The sequence below is a fragment of the Aethalodelphis obliquidens genome, unplaced genomic scaffold (genome assembly GCF_003676395.1).
Source record: "Aethalodelphis obliquidens isolate GAN/ISIS:26980383/991018 unplaced genomic scaffold, ASM367639v1 scaffold56, whole genome shotgun sequence".
In the NCBI taxonomy this organism is placed as follows: domain Eukaryota; kingdom Metazoa; phylum Chordata; class Mammalia; order Artiodactyla; family Delphinidae; genus Aethalodelphis; species Aethalodelphis obliquidens.
Window position 1 is genome coordinate 11,424,173 of NW_020838000.1, and position 21,895 is coordinate 11,446,067.

The 21,895-nt window shown below is 41.4% G+C and overlaps 1 protein-coding gene across 6 annotated transcripts in view; it reads right to left on the bottom strand.

Moving 5' to 3' along the window:
* Positions 1 to 1,394: 1,394 nt before the first annotated feature.
* The window catches only part of PIK3R4 (phosphoinositide-3-kinase regulatory subunit 4), a 73,643-nt gene continuing 53,142 nt past the window's right edge, over positions 1,395 to 21,895 (bottom strand). For 3 of the 6 annotated variants that reach the window (XM_027086600.1, XM_027086599.1, XM_027086601.1), the window contains 7 exons: positions 11,655 to 11,819; positions 8,683 to 8,894; positions 6,914 to 7,045; positions 3,949 to 4,049; positions 3,237 to 3,325; positions 2,823 to 2,931; positions 1,398 to 1,968 (listed from right to left, as the gene is read on the bottom strand). In XM_027086600.1, coding sequence (XP_026942401.1) covers positions 1,798 to 1,968; positions 2,823 to 2,931; positions 3,237 to 3,325; positions 3,949 to 4,049; positions 6,914 to 7,045; positions 8,683 to 8,894; positions 11,655 to 11,819 — 979 coding nt within the window. In that variant the 3' untranslated portion in view covers positions 1,398 to 1,797. Of the gene's footprint in view, positions 1,969 to 2,822; positions 2,932 to 3,236; positions 3,326 to 3,948; positions 4,050 to 6,913; positions 7,046 to 8,682; positions 8,895 to 11,654; positions 11,820 to 21,895 lie in introns of all 6 variants that reach the window. The other 3 variants (XM_027086604.1, XM_027086602.1, XR_003428616.1) reach the window with 2 other exon arrangements.

Below are 21,895 nucleotides of genomic sequence, written 5' to 3' on the forward strand. Positions count from 1 at the left end.
GTACCATAAATTGAGTGTAAATTAAACAAAACCCTATTTAAACCAAGAATCACACAAATAAGCAGTGATGTTCTTGATATAGAATTATAAATTAATTGACTATAAAGGACAATTTATTCTATTATCTCTGCACTGAACTATGAATCAAACATGTTAAAGAAAACCCCTAGAATTCAAAAAGAAATGCAAACTCAATGTGGCGTCAGATTGTAATACTCAGTAACAATTCAACCAAATGACCTTTATAAAGCTGGGGGGGGAGGATTTTTAAGTGGGGAGAATGAGTGGTAGGAAGATAAGGGGAAAAGGATTACAGCTCCATCAGCATACTCCATCTCTTCCCTCAGCATTCCCCACGTTTATCAGTCTGTGGCTTATCTAATGGCTCCAGGCTTGGGGCCCATTTTCAGAACAAGTTTATGTCTCAAAAGACTTCCCCCAACCTCTGCAGACTCTAAATCTGACCTAGTAGCTAGAACTTCTATAAATATGGTCTTAGCACACATTAAGGGAAACAGAGGCACTACAACATGAAAACGCCAATGTCAAATTTGCATATTCTATGGATCCACTGAGCTCCCCCGGCCCATCAGGGTCCATCACTCCTGACCTGGACCTCTCTGAATGATGGGGTTTTCTGATAGTTTTATTGTTTACTTGTCTAAACACTAAGTGTGTTGAATCCTATGCACTGCAACTGTCATGTCTCATACTAAGTTATGTAATTATACAAATTAAATTTTTGGAGTATTTCTTAAACAAGTATTTTCCCTAGACTCAGATTATCTGTTCAACTTCTTGGTTTTACAGACTCCTGTAGCTAATTTCAAACTAAAATATTTTGAACACCATAAACCCTTCTGCAAGCGGATGACAATTAAATGTGGATGAGAAGTTGCTGTGTGAACAATAATCGATAATTTTGAAGGGTTTATTTTAGTGGGAAAGACCAAATTTTGGTCTTTTAAAAATATAAATTTGGGGCATGTTTTTAACAGCTTAATCTTTTTATTTTTCTCTTTTCATGCATTTAATAAATAATATACACTGGATAAAAGCAAGCTGATGGGCCAAGTTTCAGAATTTATAGTAGAGCCTATAAAAAACAGTAATGATGACCAAGAAGAGACACACTACTCTGGAACTGACACACAGGGGATCAAGTCTACAGGGTTAAACATCTAACAAGGCCAGCTCTAAAACTGGAAGAAAGATAGATGGGCTAGAGCAGGAAGCATGATACTGAGAATCCAGAGACCTGGACATAAGGCCTAGTTCTTTCACTGAGTCCCTGCAACACCGGGTCCATGTCTTCAGAACACGTGCTGCTGGAGAGGTTATTCTTCTGCTAATGTTTACTGTTAAAAACACCAACAAAAACAAACAAAAACCCCTTAAGATGCTTGAATACAGTTTATTGGCTAGTTTGAATAGCATTTTTAATAGCAAAAAATGTGTTTACATTATAATAGCTTACAACCAACTTTCAGTCATCTTTTTTAATACAAAGTAAACTGAGATCACCTAAGTCTTAGCATTTTAAATTCCCTCACCTCTGTGATATATACAATAAGAAAGTCCCAGATACTATTGTCTGGCTAATTCCAGCTGAGATATACACAAGTATGCCAGCAACTTCCTTAACCACCTTGCATGGGATTTGTTTAATCATGAAACAGACATGATTCTGAAAATTAAGCAAATGAATCTGTGTTCACTCTGTTCTCTAAAAATACTTTTTCTCTTGAGTTATAGTATATTTATATATTTTTACACATTATACAAATCACTCAGTTTTCATTTCCAAACCTTAACAATCCCATCTCTAGAAGCAGTCACAATGAAGCCCTGTGTCGTCTGGAACGTGGCGACATCTGTGATGATGTCGTGGTGACCCACAGGCAGAGACTCTGGGCCCTTCCGAGGGGCATCATCACTCGGTCCCACCTTCTGCTTATTCTGAATTTCCTGTTTGGTGGTTAAAAGTCAAGGAGAAAGCCAGAAGTTAAAGGCTGTAGCACATTCTACCGCCTGTCTGTCCTCCTGCTTCTGAGGAATACTGTTCTTGTTTAGGCTAGCCCTCCCATGAAGGAGTCACACTTTCACAAAGACACTGAGCAGAGAGTGTTCAAAGTGATGTTCTACGTTTCCAGTCACTGGACTCCACAAGTAGCCACTAACAAATACGGAAAACTTACAAATAGGCCAATAATCTGTGCATATTACCTCTGTCAACATCAAAGAACAAAAGGAAAGAACAGAGAGGCAGAGACAACCGGGATATGGATGTAAACACCTGTCAGACACTCAAGCCCTTCTGAAGCTCACTGTTATTTGGGACAAAGGAAGCCCCTCATTTACTGACCACGTACCAGGCCCAGCACTGGCAAGTATGTCATCTCCTCTGCAGCCTCTGCCTGACTCAAGAACACAAGCTCTTGAGCCCCACCAGCCAGGTGTGAGTCCCAGCGCTGCTGCTTACTAGCTGGGTGACCTTAGACGTGTTCAATTTCACCGTGCTTAACTTTCTCATTTGCAGAAGGAAAATAATAAAGGCACTTCCTTATAAAGTTGTTTTAAGGACTTGGCAAGTGTTTGAAGTGCTTATTTTGAGCAGTGTACTTACACATGCACTTTCTATGTTCATTCTACTTTAATAAAAGTTAATTTAAAAAATACAGAAAAGTCAAAAGAAAATAAAACGTATTTTTTAAATTCAAAGAAATAGTGCCACTCTTGGCCAAGCCATTTATTTGAATCAACATGATATTTATGAAAGCCATTTTTGTTCCTACAAAAGTTGAAAGAAAGACTGCTTATACCTGGACGACTTCGGTGCCTTCAATGATTTTCCTGTAGTAGGACACAGATGAAGAACTAGTGCTTCCTGCAATGACATAGGACCTCTCTGGGTAAGCCAGGTCCCAAAACCTGGGGTAAAGGAAACAACTGGTGATAATCTCAAAGGAGGAGGGGAGGGACTAATGATTACTGGCTGACACTCATCAATGCTAACTTGTTCTCTTCTGCATTAGGAAAAGACAATCTTCCAGAAGAGCCTAAAATTAGTTACAAATGAAGTATTAACAGCTGTCCCTGAAAGAAGCAGATGACGTTAAACGTCACACTACTGCTGGTATCTATAATAAGCAACGCCTAGTGGTAACTGCAGTATTCATCCACATTTTACTACCTTTCTCCTTTCAGGTGCTGGATATCAAGTGTCTTTACTGTACCTTATTTTCATGTCTGAGCCAGCTGTTAGCAGGATGGGGTTCCCATCTGCAGGACTACAGTAGAGACCGTGGACACTGTGAGGAGAAGGCTTAAAGGAAATAAAGAAATAAAGAGTCAAATAACAGACACCAGTGTAGCCCATAAAGGATGTAGCCGTTTCTAGAGACAAGTCAGCTGTCTGTGGTTAACTGAAGAGACTAGAGACAGAATACGTATGTCTTAGATATTCTTTCTTTGGGAATTTAAAATACATTTGCTCTATATCATCCTGAATGAAGAAGCAGAGCCTGTTCAGCTTCCCAAAATTCTCTATTTGGGATGAGAAGGACCCCAACTAAAGGAGAAAAAAAATCTTTCCTACCTTCTGCCCCAACAAAGCACCCTTAAAAAAGTGTGTATGAGGAGTCATGTTCCATTTTTTTAATGATCTAAGCTTTAATCTGTGCTTTTCCTCATTAACCCATATTTTACTGGGGTTCCAAAGAGACATCACAAACATTATGGAGCTGGCAACCAAAACACCCACAGAAGCAGACACCAGTAAGCGGGAACTGGAAAGCACACTGTAGCAATGCCCACCTAATACTTAGTAAAAACCCAAATTTAAAACATGACCCAAAGGCCCAACAAATATCATGTTTGGCAAAATGCCTGAAAGTGCTTGGGATGTGGGAGATTATGTTGGCCTTTATAATAAAAACTGGAGCAAACCTGTAATTCAGACAGTGGTGGTGCACCACTGGCCCAGAGCGTGAACCTTCTGTCACCCGTCTCCATGTCCCACATGGATACTTCATTGTTGCCCTGGACAGCTGAGGGAAACAGGCCAGAACGTTACTCAGACAAGGTCTCCACTCTTAGGGATTCATGTCTTGGTAGAGGTAGTCAGCCTACAGCCATTTCCATTTTCTCCCATCCTGCAAGAAACACTCACGAATACTTTTAAATAATACTGTGACCCTGCCACCACACTGGAGTGCAAAAAAGAAATGCTTTTATAGCCTACTAGTCAATATTTACTGGTGTCCAGCCAAGTGGAAAGAAGTGTAGGGTGGAAAGGCAAAGCATAAACAGACTCTGCCCTCAAGAAACCTACAGTCTAGGACTTCCCTGGCGGTGTAATGGTTAAGAATCCGCCTGCCAATACAGGAGACACAGGTTCGAGCCCTGGTCCACGAAGATCCCACATGCCATGGAGCAACTAAGCCCACGTGCCACAACTACTGAGCCTGTGCTCTAGAGCCCACAAACCACAACTACTGAGCCAACGTGCCACAACTACTGAAGCCCGTGTGCCTAGAGCCCGTGCTCTGCAACAAGAGAAGCCACTGCAATGAGAAGCTCACACACCGCAACGAAGAGTAGCCCTCGCTCGCCACAACTAGAGAGAGCCCGCGTGCAGCTATGAAGACCCAACACAGCCAAAAATAAATAAATAAAATAAATAAATTTATTTTTTAAAAAAAGAAAAGAAACCTACAGTCTAGAAGGAAAGAAAAAAATATAAAGTATAAGACAATGAGCACAAAAAGAGAGAATGCAGAGTTCCACCTACACTCAGGAAGGCAAAGGTCACATCCAGTGGGTGAGAATCAAGACCACCTCGTGGAGGTGTCATCACTGGGACGGAAAGAGCAAGTGAGGCTGGAGACACAGGTGGCACATGGATCACTTCAGGCAGAAAGGATGGAAGGAGTAAAGCACACACACCCATGTCTGGGTGCTGTGGTCTGATTGAAGCACATCTGACAGGAAGAGTGGAAGGAAGATTCTAGGGAATGGAAGCTGCAGGCCTGAGAGAGGCTTTCTCGAAAGTAATTTTGAGCAGGATAGTGACAATACCCCAGGCTTCAGTCCTTCATTAACACTTATTGAACCAACAATGTTTACTATGAACCAGTCACTGTCCTAGGCACTGAGGAAAAGAAGGCAAATAATGCAAAAAAAAATCCCTTTTTCACAGAACTTACATCCTAGTGGTGACAACAACCCCCCAAAAATGCAGAGGCCCCAAAGCAGGAATGTGATTAGTTCAAGGAAAAGGCCAGGAAGCCCCTGTGGCTGGAGCCCTATTTTATTGCACTGTGTTTTACGATGTCTCACACCCACACCTTTGTAAATAGTTCCTCTGACAATAAGTCCTCCTCAAATTATCCTACCTTGGGTATGCCATGTGTTTCCTGTTGGAACCCTGACTGATCAAGAGTGTCAGTGAGGTAGCAGGGACAGATCCCATAAAGTCTCTGGGCCACGGTGAGGAGTTTGGCTGTTATTTGAGAGCCACTGGAAGGTACTGAGCAGAAGAAAGAACAGTCTTTGGTAAGAATAAAAGTAGGGAGTTACAAGGATGTTGCACTAATAGGGACATGAGATTATGGCTGTTTGGACTAGGGGGACAGTGATGGAAATAGTAAAAGGTGCTCAATTCTGGACATATTTTAAGACAGAACATGTACAACTGGCTGATGGACTGGAAGTGGGATGAGAGAGAAAGAAGAACAAAGGACGACGCCAGGCTTCCTCCTGAGCTTTGAGCCTGAATGCTGCCATTTCCTGGGACAACACTGCAGGGAGAGCAGGCTGGTCTCAGGTCCTCAAGGAGGTGGTACGGGGCGGGCAGCTGGTGGAGAGGAGCCAAGCGTTCAGCGTGGACAGGTCAGGTTTCAGTCGGCTATCAGACATCTTAGGGAGGACTTTACATAGGCACATATAAAAATCTGAATAAATTTGGTACTATTTTGCGGGGGACTGGATGTGCTCACACAGGGAGCCAGTGCAGAAGGAGAAGAGGTTCAGACCAAGATTGAGCCCTGAGGCTGGCTACAGCTTAGAAGCAGGAAGAGGAGGAAGAATCAGCAAATCAATCAACAGAAGAACCAAGAGAGTGATGTCCTCAAAGTCAGGTGAGGAAAGTGTTTCAGACAGAGGAAGTGATCAACCAACCAAGTGACAAATCACGTAAGACGCAGGCTAAGTCACGGCCATTGAACCTGGCAGCACGATGACCTTGACAGGAGCAGCGCATGAGGGACACTGTGTGGATGAGAAGGGACCAGGAAGAGCCCAGAGGCACGGGGACCAGCGAGGAAACATAAAAGTAACGAGAGCTACCACTTAACAAGCACTCCTTGCATGCCAGGCTATGTGCATTACATGTGTTTTCTGAAATTCTTACAACCTCTGCTAGCTAAGTATTTTTAACCACGTTTTACCGTTGAGGAAAATGAGTTTCAAAGACTTGCCCAAGTGTCTTGCCAGAGAATCCATACAAGAAAATTTGAACGCCCAACAAGAGAAAGGGAGGGAAGCTTGCAAGAAACTCAACAGAAATGGCAGTTGAGAAGGATGACTCAAGGCTTCTAACTTAAGATTTCCAGGAAGACGGTGAGAACTTTAGCAAAAATAGGGGACACAAGAGAAAGAAGATAAATGGAAAGGAAATGATGGTAGGAATGGAAGGTGGTAGTGTGATTGATGAGATCATTCTGAAACATGATAAATAAGAAATGACAATGAGATATTAGTGGTGGGAACTTCTTCCATAATCAGAACTGAACAAAAGCAAGCATTTGGCTCATATGTAAAATAAAACTCTAAGAACATGAGTCTAAGCAGCAGGGGGTTCTGCACTTTCCAAGAAAGGCCCCCAACCCCGAGAGCCAGCCTTCCCTCTTACCTGCGATCACCCAGGACTGGTACAGCGGGTGCATGGAGAGGCGCCGGATGCGGGCCCTGGAAGGGTGGCAGTGACTGGAAATGGGCAGCTGGAACCGCATGTCCCAACACGCCATGGTGCCACTGCTTGTCCCTGAGGGGAAGAGAAGTCCAGAAGGTGACCACCCATGGTAAAGCACAGCAGGCTACAGTCATCAAGTGGTAATTTGCGAGCTCTGTGCGGATGCGCGTTCAACCTGGCTTAGCCACTTGGAGACAAGGCTTTGTTTTCACTAAGCTGCCCTCCCCAACCCCAGTGTCAAACAGTGCCTTACGCCAAAGATACAAAGCACTGGCACGAAGCTACTACAAAACGGCCTAACAGATGTGAAGTGAAAACGAGTGATTCATTAATTACTGACACTTACTAACTGCCAAAAGTGCCCACAAAAAACCCAGAAGGCCTAGAGAAGACATAAAGTGAATCTTTATGTCTTCTCAAAATGTTCAGGCTGCCTTAAATAACCAGAGGTGGTTTACTGGCATTCAGTGATCACTTTACCAATCCCCAAGTGGTAGCAGCTTTGCAGCTATCATCAGTTTCAATCATTTCCATGTGCCCTTTTCTCCGAAACGTTCTGGAGACAGGCACGGGTGTCCAATCACAGTAGAAACTGGGGTGAATGCGTGCATATCTGCCCATGGCACCTTAAACCCCATAGAGAAAAGGCAACTCATCCCAAAGAATAATGTCCACCCTAACACCGAGATTGGTCTCCAGTTCCAGTGGAGAGATGGGGGTGGGAAAAGACAAAAGGGGCAGCGGGTCCCTCTGTCGCCCTGCCCCTCTTCAGGACAATGGCTCAAATAGCCACAGCAGTACTGGCTGCCGCCCTGAGAGCCACCAGTGCCATTTGCTAATTTGCTACGTGTGTAATAGCTACTCTTCTAGGCCTGGCATTACATATTCCTAAACCAGTACAGTTTAGTCACACAAAAGGCAAAAAAATAATACATTTCATAAAAACTACATATAAATAAAGATACTTAATGTCACAAATGCAAGTTAGGGAATCCAGAAACCAATATTCAAGTGCAGCAGATTATAATTCTTCTGAAAAAGAGTGCCAAGTGGGAATGAATAAACTCTAGTACCTTCTAAAGGGGCAGGTTCAAAGCCCTAGGAGAGAAAAAGGTGAAACTAAAACAGAGGAAAGCAGCAAGCAAGAGCACAGGGTACATCTTCAGCATTTGAGGAAAGGCAGGTGGGGAGGAATCACAAGGCAAGAAACCACTGTTTAGCTCTTCTCCTGTGCTGGATGCTTTTACCTCACTGACTCCTCTAAGCAGCCCTTGAAAGGATGAGCCCCATTTGAAGATGAGGATACTATGACCCAAAAGAGTTAATAAGCAGCTTGCCAGTGGTTAATGGAATTTACAACCAAGTATGCCCAAATTCAAATGCTTTCATCCATAAACTAAGCCTGTTGCTTCCCTGGCAGAATAAGAAAATGCCAGCAAACCTGATCACTATAATGATTATAAAGAGGCTCATTTAAGAATGAAGAGAAAGAGGAAATTGTTTTATGTGTTGGAATATTGATTTCACTTTTTTAAATCTGTTTTTTAATGAAAAAAATAAAATGCAAGTGATTATAACATAATAATTATGGGGGAAAAAAAAGGACATGGGGGAAAATTACCAATGAAGAAAAAGGAAAGAGCTTTCCTAAGAAGGCCACTCCAGACAGTAGCATCCAGACCCAGTCAAGGACTTGAAAGGCAGCTCACCGATGCAGAGCCAGCACTGGTGGATGTCCACAGCAAAGGAAGTGATGAGACCTGACTTAAGATCGTGCCTCAGCGTCCAGGCATTGCTGGAAGACCTGAGGTCCCAGCCCACCAGAGCGCCGTTCACAGTGGCGTAGGCCAGCACAGACTGCGCCCCGGAGTTGAAGTGATGCATGTCCACCACACAGCCGTCCTCCTTTTGGTCTAGGACTCTAAGGAGACACACATCAAAAGGCAAAGACTTTTCCAGTCACTAAAAACACAGTACCCTTCTCCACTGAAGATGAATCTATATTCTAACCATGGTCAAGAAATAAAAACTCTGTGACCCATAAGACAATGATAGCTGACCATTTTTTAAAAATTATTTTAGAACTACAGAAGAGTTGCAAAAATAGTACACAGACTTCCGTATATCCTTCGCTCACCTTCCCCTCACGCTAACACTTTACATAAACATAGACCATTTATCAAAACTAAGAAATTGACCTTGGTACAGTACCCATAAGGTACAAAACATGGTTGGATTTCACCAGTTTTCCCACTGGTGACCTAACCGCTCCAGACCAAGACACCGCCTGGCATCTAGCTGCTGCGTTTCCTTCATCTCCTCCACCTATGACAGCGCCTCAGTCTGTCCTTTCACGACCTTGACATTTCTGAATGTCATGTCATGTGTTCTCACAAACAGAGCTGGTGCCTTACTGGGAGGGAGACCACATGTGTGACGTGCCCGTCTCAGTGCACAGACGGGAGCACCTGACGTCAGCACGTGATGCCAGTGATGTCCACCTGGATCATGTGGCTAAGGTGGCGCCTGGCAGGACCCTCCACTGTAAACTTATTATTTTTCCATTTATAACTACTCTATACTTAGGGGAAATTCTTTTCAGACTATGCAAAAACCTGTTTCTGTGTAAACTTTTTTCCACTAATTTTAGGACCTGTGGACAAATCATGCCTGTGGTGTTCTATTTCCCTTGGTCCTTCTACGCTTATTAGAATTCTTCTGTACGGAAAAGCTGCCATTTCTCTTGTCAGCTCGTCTCTGTCAGTATGGACTTGTGGACATTTATTTTATCCTCTGAGTTATGACCCAATACAGTCGTTGCCTCTTGTTGCTCAGCTTGCTCCAAGTCTGGCCATGGGACACTCTGTCAGGCTAGCTCAAACGCCCTTGCAATGTGCTCTAACTGACCACTTCCTAACCTTCTGGCATCACAGGATGCTCCAGATGCATCTTGTGTTTTCCCTGCCCAGGCTCTGGAATCAACCAGTTTTTCAAGGAGTCCTGGTCCCTTTTATTAGAGAATGGCATTTAAAACCAAGGTCTATGAGCTAAGTGCTCATCGCTATGGGGATGCCCCTGTGTCTAGTACCTCTCAACGGCCAGAGCTAGGAAATATATTCTGTATACTACCCTCATGCACACAGACCCAACTCTATTTCTGTATCTATTTGTGTGTGTCTACATGTACGTGTGTGTACATATACATGTGCGTATACACATACACAAAGATGTATGTCATGAGTCATACTGATATCAAGTCCATACTGATATCTATCCAGCACCAGGCTTCATTCTAGCCAGCCCCCTTTCCTTGTCTGTAATTTCTTTCCTCCAGTGAGAAACCTGGCTCTCATTATCTATAATACGTTTACTTATTTATTCAACCCTAGTGTACAAATAAAGTCATTTTGGAATTATTAAACCATAACCATGTGAAAAACAACCAACTAGAATACAACGTTTGAGCTCAGCTCCTTTTGTCATTAGCCTGCAGTTTTCCCAAGTTGTTCAGCTGCCTCCTTTATTCCCCTTACTCTTCCACATGACTATGTGATTCATCTGTACAACAGTTAGACTGACTGCCATAGGCTGCACTCTACCTCTCCCCCAATATCCTGGTTGCTTCGGGGTTTTTTAATTTAATCTTATATACAGTAATATTCATTTTGTGGTATACAGTTCTATGCATTATGACAAATCCATTTCATGTATCTTCTACCACAGAACCATACAGTACAACTCCACACCCCAAAATGTATCTTGTGCAGCCCCTTTGTAGTCACCCCCTACCCCTATCCCCAAGCTGTGGTAACCATGGATCTGTTTTCCTCCCTATAACTTCATGTTTTCCAGAACAGCATATACGTCTGACTTATCTGCCCCACCCTACTCAACTACTCTGCTTTGGCTACATCTGGTGTCACCCCCTCCAGGCCTTCTTCCTTATCCACCTGCAAGCTGGCCCCCCATCCCTGTCACAGGGCACACTGTCACACTGCACTGAAATCATCTGTTCACTGGTCTGTCTCTCCCACTACACTGTGGTTTCTTAGAGAGTACAACACATCTTATTCGTTTCTGGAATTTTCATTGTGCAGCACATACTAGTCAGTTGAAAAATTATTCTGCTTGATCTTAAATATCTTACCTTGCATGTGTTTAATCTACAGGCAACTACAATTTATAAGAAATGGAGGAAATTCTCAGATAAAACCAGCCAGGACCTTGTTTTTAAAATGATAAGCAAATCATCTGACTAAAACCTCTGCTCTGTGTTCCCATCACCTCCAGAGGTTTTAATGCCAAGTAACAAAATGCTGACAACACTTGAATTTTCTTTAATGAAGAACACTCACATTTTCAAATCAGCCAGCCAGAGTTGAGACAGAAGCTGTAACTGATAATTAGGTTATTCAGACAGATTTCAGACTGGGATGGGCCACAAGTTCAAAGCTGCCTTTCTGACCTTTTGGCAAATTGGCAGAAACTAATAGGCAGACATAGTTTCCTGAAACTATGTGTGATAGATTTGAGTTGGAAACACAATTTTATTTATTTCACGTGCTTAAAAAAAGAAGTAAATTCTCAAAGGTCCTCAGTTGATCCAAACTGTATTAGAGAGGGAGGGTTAAGTTATAGTACACTAAATGCAGTTTACAAAACACAAAAGATAGACAGATACCTGCTTTGTAGAGGATGAATTTTAGGAGACTTGGGCAGCTTAGAGGCCTCAATTCCAAGAAGTTGGACAGCACCATTATCAGACGCTATGGCTAAGTACTGGGAACCCTGGCAGAATGTGAGTGTCTTGACACGTCCCCCAATTCGGCTATACGTAAGAATAGACCTGCACAAAAGAAAAGTAAGACTGCGTTTCTGAAAAGCCACAAGAGTATTATTATTGCTGATATTAAATAGCCACATGACTGTTAACAAACAAAAAGTACTACTCTGAGGTCTGTTTCACTCCTTGACCTCATAACAAAAACAATAATCCCCCTCAAAAGCACTGGTACAAAATCACCTTTTCTTCTGATATTTTTTAATGGCCACCTTCACACACTTCTCTCCAATCACAGAAAGACTGTCCATCCTCCTTTGCAGCTGGAACTCCCATACTTGTGGCCCTGACCCAGTTCTCCTTCCTCTCTGCAATTCCTAAGCCCTACTCTTACCCCTGCAGTTATTCTATAATCCCTCAGATGCAGCCTGGCACAGCAGGAAAGGCACTGGCTTTGGAATCAAAGGGCTGAGTTCCACTTCTGACGACCCATATGATCTAGGTCAAGCCATTAACCTGTTCTGCATCTCAGTTTACTCATTTACAAAACAAAGACTGCCCAATTTATGCAACTGGGACATAATGTAAATAACATATAAGTCATAAAACATTCATTAATGCACAATATTATTATAATATTCAGTCTCTCTCACACACGTTGACCTCTCAAGCTGCCTATCCTCCTTAAGTTTCACTGCCAAACTTCTTGACCCTGACCTACACAGGGTGCCTGCCTCCCATCACCACAAAGTCCCTCCTTCACTGCCCCCCCGCAAGGGCTGCATACTCAGCCTTCTAAGGGGCCATTCCCCTAAAAGGTCACAAGCCCCTAATCACCAAATTTATTCATCTCTATCTTTTGTAATTTATTTAATTTTATTATACAAATTAACACATATTAAATATACAAAAATTATTGAAATACAGAAAATACAGAAAAGTAAAACCATACATCTACCACCCAGAGGAACACTATTGACATTTTCTTATATATCCTTCCAAAGAGTTTTCTATGCATATTAGAATATATTCATATTTGCTTTTCAAATTAATATGGAATCATATTTTATATATTTTTAATTAATCATGCCTCTCTAGTTCACTTTTTGTTAATAGCAGCTTTGCTGAAATACAATTTGTAGACCATAAAGTACAACATTTTAAAGTGTATAATTCAGTGACTGGTGTAGCATTCATCAGTATTTCATCCCTTTTTGTGCCAAAATAATATTCCAGTGTATGGATACACCACATTTGTTTATCTGTTCAATGGCTGATAGACATTCTGGTTTCCACTTTTTGGCTTTTATGAATAATGCTACTATGAACACTCGTTTATAGATTTTCATGTGAACAAATGTTTTCAACTCTCTTGGGTTTATAGCTAGAATACCCAGAATAAATGAAACTGCAGGGTCATAAGGTAAATCTATGTTTAGCATTTGAGAAACTGCCAACTTTTTTCCAAAGTTGCTGCATCATTTTACATTCCTACCAGCAATGTACAAAGGTGCCAATTTCTCCACATCCTCTCCAGCACTGTTATTGTCTTTTTGATTATAGCATTCTAGTGGGTATCATGGTAACTCGCTGTGGTTTTGATTTACATTTCCCTAATGACGTGGAATATCTTTTTTGTGTACATATTGGTCCTATTTGGAGAGAAATCTACAATTACCCCTTCATATTCTTGGGGGAGTGGTTCCAGGACTCCCAGTGGATTCCAAAATCAGTGAATGCTCTAGTCCCTTACAGTCAGCCCTCTGTATCCAAGGGTTCCATATCCAGAGAAAATATTCTATCCATGGCTGACTGAATCTACAGAACCCACAGGTATGAAGGACCAACACTATCTGAATCCTCTGCTTTTCAATTGAGTTGTTTTTTTATTGTTAAGAGTTCTTTATACTCAGGGTACTTAAACATATGATTTTAAAATATTTATCTCATTCTGTGGGTTTTCCTTTCGCTTTCTTGACAGTGTCCTTTGAAGCACAAATGTTTATAATTTTGATGAAGTCACATCTATTTTTTGTCACTTGTGCTTTTTGATGGTATATTTCAGAAACTCCTGCCTAATCCAAGGTCACGAAGAACTACATGCTTATGTTTTCTTCAGTTTTATAGTTTAGCTCTTACATTTAGGTCTATGATCCATTTTGAAAACTTCTCTGCAAACTCATTCTTCTGCATGTGGCTGCCCAGTAATCCCTGCACCATCTTTTCAGGTTATTCTATCCCCCATTCAACTGTCCTGGCACCCTTCTCAGAAAACAGTGACCATAAATGCACTTCTGCATGTCAGTTCTAGCCCACTGATTAATATATTTATCCTTATGCCAGTAATACAGTATCCTGACTGCTGTAGCTTCGTAGCAAATCTGGGAAGTGCGAGTTCTCAAACTTTGTTCTTTCCTAAATTTTAAGACTGTTTTGGCTATTTAAGTCCTTTGCATTTCTTTATGAATTGTAGTATCAGAATGTCAATTTCTGCAGAAAGAGGCAGCTGGAAATTTCATACAGATTTCATAGAATCTGAAGATCAACTGGGATGTCTTTCCACTTATTTAGATCTTCTATAATTTCTTTTTTTTTATATCACTTCTTTCAATGATGTTTTGCAGCTTTCACTATTCAAGTCTTGTGCTATTTTGTTAGATTGATTCCTCAGTACTTTATTCTTTCTGATGCTAGAGTAAATGGACTTGTTTCCTTTATTTCATCTTTGGATTGTTCACTGTTAGCAAACAGAAATCCAACTAAGTTTTGTACACATAAATACAACATAATCTTCTATTCTACAACTTTGTGGAACTCATGTTAGTTCAAATAGGTTTTTCTTTTTTTTAACACCTTTATTGGAGTGTAATTGCTTTACACTGTTGTGTTAGTTTCTGCTGTATAACAAAGTGAATCAGCTATATGTATACATATGTCCCCACATCCTCTCCCTCTTGCATCTCCCTCCCACCCTCCATATCCCACCCCTGTAGGTGGTCACAAAGCACGGAGCTCATTTCCCTGTGCTATGCAGCTGCTTCCCACTAGCTATCTATTTTACATTTGGTAGTGTATATATGTCAATGCTATTCTCTCATTTCGTCCCAGCTTACCCTTCATCCTCCCCATGTCCTCAAGACCATTCTCCACATCTGTGTCTTTATTTCTGTCCTGACCCTAGGTTCATCAGAACCATTTTTTTATATATATTTCATATATATGTGTTAGCATACGGTGTTTTTCTCTTTCTGACTTACTTCACTCTGTATGACAGACTCTAGGTCCATCCACCTCACTACAAATACCGCAATTTCATTTCTTTTTATGGCTGAGTAATATTCCACTGTATATATGTGCCACATCTACTTTATCCATCCATTGGTGGACACTTAGGTTGCTTCCGTGTCCTGTTTATTGTAAATAGTGCTGCAACGAACACTGTGGTTTTGGATTATGGTTTTCTCAGGGTATATGCCCAGTAGAGGCATTGCTGGGTCATATGGTAATTCTACTTTTAGTTTTTTAAGGAACCTCCATACTGTTCTCCATAGTGGCTATATCAATTTGCATTCCCACCAACAGTGCAATATGGTTCCCTTTTCTCCACACTCTCTCCAGCATTTATTGTTTGCAGATTTTTTTCATGATGGCCATTCTGACTGGTGTGAGGTAATACCTCACTGTAGTTTTGATTTTCATTTCTCTAATGATTAGTGATGCTGAGCATCCTTTCATGTGTTTGTTGGCAATCTGTATATCTTCTTTGGAGAAATGTCTATTTAGGTCTTCTGCCCATTTTTGGATTGGGTTATTCGTTTTTTTGATATTGAGCTGCATGAGCTGCTTGTACATCTTGGAGATTAATCCTTTGTCAGTTGCTTCATTTGCAAATATTTTCTCCCATTCTCAGGGCTGTCTTTTCATCTTCTTTATGGTTTCCTTGGCTGTGCGAAAGCTTTTAACTTTCATTAGGTCCCATTTGTTTATTTTTATTTCCATTTCTCTAGGAGGTGGGTCAGAAAGGATCTTGCTGTGATTTATGTCATAGGGTGTTCTGCCTATGTTTTCCTCTAAGATTCTGATAGTGTCTGGCCTTACATTTAGATCTTTAATCCATTTTGAGTTTTTTTCTATACGATGTTAGGGAATGTTCTAACTTCATTCTTTTACATGTAGCTGTCCAGTTTTCCCAGCACAACTTATTGAAGAGGCTGCCTTTTCTCGACCGTACATTCTTGCCTCCTTTATCAAAGATAAGGTGACCAAGTGCATGGGTTTATCTCTGGACTTTCTATCCTCTTCCATTGGTCTATATTTCTATATAGATAGAAATATAGATCTATATTTTGTACAGTACCATGTTGTACAGTACCATGTTGTACAGTACCATGTTGCCTTGTTTACTTTGTAAACAGTACAGTACCATGTTGTACAGTACCATGTTGCCTTGATTACTTTGGCTTTGTACTATAGTCTGAAGTCAGGCAGCCTGATTCCTCCAGCTCCATTTTTCTTTCTCAGGATTGCTTTGACTATTCGGCACCCTTTGTGTTTCCATACAAACTGTGAAATTTCTTGTTCTAGTTCTGTGAAAAATGCCATTGGTAGTTTGATAGGGATTGCACTGAATCTGTAGATTGCTTTGGGTAGTAGAGTCATTTTCACAATGTTGATTCTTCCAATCCAAGAACATGGTATATCCCTCCATCTGTTTGTATCATCTAATTTCTTTCATCAGTGTCTATTTTTTCTGCATACAGGTCTTTTGTGTCCTTAGGTAGGTTTATTCCTAGGTATTTTATTCTTTTTGTTGCAGTGGTAAATGGGAGTGTTTCCTTAATTTCTCTTTCAGATTGTTCATCATTAGTGTATAGGAATGCAAGAGATTTCTGTGCATTAACTTTGTATCCTGCTATTTTACCAAATTCATTGATTAGCTCTAGTAGTTTTCTGGTGGCATCTTTAGGATTCTCTATGTATAGTATCATGTCATCTGCAAACACTGACAGTTTTACTTCTTCTATTCCAATTTGGATTCCTTTTATTTCTTTTTCTTCTCTGATTTCTGTGGCTAAAACTTCCAAAACTATGTTGAATAATAGTGGTGAGAGAGGGCAACCTTGTCTTGTTCCTGATATTAGAGGAAATGGTTTCAGTTTTTCATCATTGAGAACAATGTTGGCTGTGGGTTTGTCATATACAGCCTTTATTATGTTGAGGTACATTCCCTTTATGCCTACTTTCTGGAGAGTTTTTATCATAAATGGGTGTTGAATTTTGTCAAACGCTTTTTCTTCACCTATTGAGATTATCATATAGTTTTGCTCGTTCAATTTGTTAATATGGTGTATCACATTGATTGATTTTCATATATTGAAGAATCCTTATATTCCTGGGATGATAAACCAGACCTGATCATGGTGTATGATCCTTTTAATGTGCTGTTGGATTCTGTTTGCCAGTATTTTGTTGAGGATTTTTGTGTCTATGTTCATCAGTGATATCGGCCTGTAGTTTTCTTTTTTTGTGGCATCTTTGTCTGGTTTTGGTATCAGGGTGATGGTGGCCTCCTAGAATGAGTTTGGGAGTGCTCCTCCCTCTGCTATATTTTGGAAGAGTTTGAGAAGGATAGGTGTTAGCTCTTCTCTAAATGTTTGATAGAATTCGCCTGTGAAGTCATCTGGTCCTGGGCTTTCGTTTGTTGGAAGATTTTTAATCACAGTCTCAATTTCAGTGCTTGTGACTGGTCTGTTGATATTTTCTATTTCTTTCTGGTTCAGTCTCGGAAGGTTGTGCTTTTCTAAGAATTTGTCCATTTCTTCCAGGTTATCCATTTTATTGGCATATAGTTGCTTATAGTAATCTCTCATGCCCCTTTGTATTTCTGCAGTGTCAGCTGTTACTTCTCCTTTTTCGTTTCTAATTCTGTTGATTTGAGTCCTCTCCCTTCTTTTTGTTGATGAGTCTGGCTAATGGTATATCAATTTTGTTTATCTTCTCAAAAAACCAGCGTTTAGTTTTACTGATCTTTGCTACTGTTTCCTTCATTTATTTCTGAACTGATCTTTATGATTTCTTTCCTTCTGCTAACTTTGGGGTTTTTTTGTTCTTCTTTCTCTAGTTTCTTTAGGTGTAAGGTTAGGTTGTTTATCTGAGATGTTTCTTGTTTCTTGAGGTAGGATTGTATTGCTATAAACGTCTCTCTTAGAACTGCTTTTGCTGCATCCCATAGGTTTTTGGGTGGTCGTGTTTTCATTGTAATTTGTTTCTAGGTGTTTTTTGATTTCCTCTTTGAGTTCTTCAGTGATCTCTTGGTTATTTAGTAGTGTATTTTTTAGCCTCTATGTGTTTGCATTTTTTACAATTTTTTCCTGTAACTGATATCTAGTCTCATAGCATTGTGGTCAGACAAGGTACTTGATATGATTTCAATTTTCTTAAATTTACCAAGGCTTGATTTGTGACCCAATATATGATCTATCCTGGAGAATGTTCCATGAGCACTTGAGAAGAAAGTGTATTCTGTTGTTTTTCGATGGAATGTCCTATAAATATCAACTGAGTCCACCTTGTTTAATGTATCATTTAAAGCTTGTGTTTCCTTATTTATTTTCACTTTGGATGATCTGTCCATTGGTAAAAGTGGGGTGTTAAAGTCCACTACTATGATTGTGTTACTGTTTATTTCCCCTTTTATGGCTGTTAGCATTTGCCTTATGTATTGAGGTGCTCCTATGTTGGGTGCATAAATATTTACAATTGTTATATATTCTTCTTGGATTGATCCCTTGATCATTATGTAGTGTCCTCTTTGTGTTTTGTAATAGTCTTTATTTTAAAGTCTGTTTTGTCTGATATGAGAATTGCTACTCCAGCTTTCTTTTGATTTCCATTTGCATGGAATATCTTTTTCAATCCCCTCACTTTCAGTCTGTATGTGTTCATAGGTCTGAAGTGGGTCTCTTGCAGACAGCATATATATGGGTCGTGTTTTTGTATCCATTCAGCCAGTCTATGTCTTTTGGTTGGAGCATTTAATCCATTTATATTTAAGGTAATTATCGATATGTATGTTCCTATTACCATTTTCATAATTGTTCTGGGTTTCTTTTTGTAGGTCTTTTCCTTCTCTTGTGTTTCCTGCCTAGAGAACTTCCTTTAACATTTGCTGTAAAGCTGGTTTGGTGGTGCTGTATTCTCTTAACGTTTGCTTGTCTGTAAAGCTTTTAATTTCTCCAACGAATCTGAATGAGACCTTGCTGGGTAATCCTGGTTGTAGCTTTTCCCCTTTCATCATTTTAAATATGTCCTGCCCTTCTGGCTTGCAGAGTTTCGACTGACAGATCAGGTATTAACTTTACAGGGATTCCCCCTTGTATATTATTTGTTGCTTTTCCCTTGCTGCTTTTAATATTTTTTCTTTGTATTTAATTTTTGATAGTTTGATTAATATGTCTTGGCATGTTTCTCCTTGGATTTATCCAAGGGGAAGTATGGGACTCTCTGTTCTTCCTGGACTTGACTATTTCCTTTCCCACGTTAGGGAAGTTTGCAACTATAATTTCTTCAAATATTTTCTCAGCCTCTTTCTTTACCTCTTCTTCTTCTGGGAACCTAGTATTTGAATGTTGGTGCATTTAATGTTGTCCCAGAGGTCTCTGAGACTGTCCTCAATTATTTTCATTCTTTTTTTTCAGTAGTTATTTCCACTCTTTTATCTTCCAGGTCACTAATGCATTCTTCTGCCTCAGTTATTCTGCTATTGAGTCCTTCTAGAGAATTTTTAATTTCATGTACTGTGTTGTTCATCATTGTTTGTTTGCTCTTTAGTTCTTCTAGGTCCTTGTTAAACGTTTTTTTTATTTTCTCCATTCTCTTTCCAAGATTTTGGATCATCTTTACTATCATTACTCTGCATTCTTTGTCAGGTAGACTGCCTGTTTCGTTTTCATTTGTTTGGTCTGGTGGGTTTTTACCTTGCTCCTGCTGCATATTTGTCTGTCTTCTCATTTTGTCTAACTTACTGTGTTTGTGGTTACCTTTTCGCAGGCTACAGGCTCGTAGTTCCCATTGTTTTTGGTGTCTGCCCCCAGTGGGTGAGGTTGGTTCAGTGGCTTGTGTAGGCCTCCTGGTGGAGGGGACTGGTGCCTGTGTTCTGGTGGATGGGGCTGGATCTTGTCTTTCTGGTGGGCAGGGCCGCATCCAGTGGTGTGTTTTGAGGTGTCTGTGAACTTAGTATGATTTTAGGCAGCCTCTCTGCTAATGGGTGGAGTTGTGTTCCTGTCTTACTAGTTGTTTGACATGGGGCATCGAGCACTGGAGCTTGCTGGCCACTGGGCGGAGCTGGGTCTTAGCATTGAGATGGAGATCTCTGGGAGAGCTCTCGCTGATTGATATTACATGGGGCTGGGAGGTGTGTGGTGTTCCAATGTCCTGAACTCAGCTCTCCCACCTCAGAGGCTAAGGCCTGACACCAGGCTATAGCACCAAAACACTGTCAGCCACATGGCTTAGAAGAAAAGGGAGAAAAAAAGGAAGAAAAGAAAATTTTAAAGTAATAAATTAAAAAAAGTATTAAAATTATATTTTAAAAATACAAAAAATAGAACCAAACCAATAACCAAATCCACCCATGATAACAAGCGCTAAAGACTAAACTAAGATAAACGTTAAGAATCAGAAACACATCACTCACAGATAGCAAACCCCAAGCCTACAGTTGCTCACAAAGTCCACCAATTTGGGGATGATTTGTTGTCTATTCAGGTATTCCATAGATGCAGCGTACATCAAGTTGATTGTGGGCATTTAATACGCTGCTCCTGAGGCTTCACAGAGAAATTTCCCTTTCTCTTCTTTGTTTGCACAGCTCCTGGGGTTCAGCTTTGGTTTGGGCCCCAGCCCTGTGTGTAGGTCGCCCTCAGGCATGTGTTCCCACTCAGAGAGAAGGAGATTAAATCAGTGGCTGATTAGGGGACACTTGCTCATTCAGGCCAGAGGGAGAGAGGGGTACAGTAGTTATAATTGGAATGCGGGGCGAGCCTGTGGCAACAGAGACCAGCATGACGTTGCAACAGCCTGAGGCGCACCATGTGTTCTCCTGGGGAAGTCGTCCCTGGATCACGGGACCCTGGCAGTGGCGTGCTGCACAGGCTCCCCGGAGGGTGTGGATAGTGACCTGTGCTTGCACACAGGATTCTTGGTGGCTGCAGCAGCAGCGTTAGCATTTCATGCCTGTCTCTGGGGTCCCAGCTGATAGCTGCGGCTCATGCCCATCTCTGGAGCTAATATAAGCGGTGCTCTCTGCCTTCTGTGGGCCAACGGGGAAGGAATCCCCTCTCCTCCCACCCCGAAACAATGGTCTCTTACCTCTTAGGCAGGTCTAGACTTTTTCCTGGACTCCCTCCTGGCTAGCTGTGGCACATAAGCCCCCTTCAGACTGTCTTCACGCAGCCAACCCCAGTCCTCTCCCTGGTATCTGACCTCCAAAGCTGGAGCCTCAGCTCCCAGCCCCACCCGGCCCGGCGGGTGAGCAGACAAGCCTCTCAGGCTGGTGAGTGCTGGTCGGCACCAATCCTCTGTGCGGGAATCTCTCCGCTTCGACGTCTGCACCCCTACTGCTGCGCTCTCCTCCGTAGCTAAGAAGCTTCCCCCCCCCCCGCCCAGCCCCCATTTCCACCAGTGAAGGGGCTTCCTAGTGTGTGGCAACTTTTCCTCCTTCACAGCTCCCTCCCAGTGGCACAGGTCCCGACCCTATTCTTTTGTCCTGTTTTTTCTTTTGCCCTATGCAGGTACATGGGGATTTTGTTGCCTTTGGGGAAGCCTGAGGTCTTCTGCCAGCATTCAGTAGGTGTTCTGTAGGAGTTGTTCCACATGTAGATGTATCTTTGATGTATTTGTGGGGAGGAAGGTGATCTCCACGTCTTACTCCTCCACCATCTTGAAGGTCCCTCCGTTTTTTTCTTTTTACTGCTTAAGACAGTCTATATACAGGATCATACTGTCAGCTAAGTTTTACTTCTTCCTTTCCAATCTGCATGCCTTATATTTCTTTTCCTTATCTAACTACCCCACGGGGAACCTCCAGTACAATGCTGAAGGAAAGCAGTGAGAGTGGACATTCTTATCTGGCTCACCTTAGG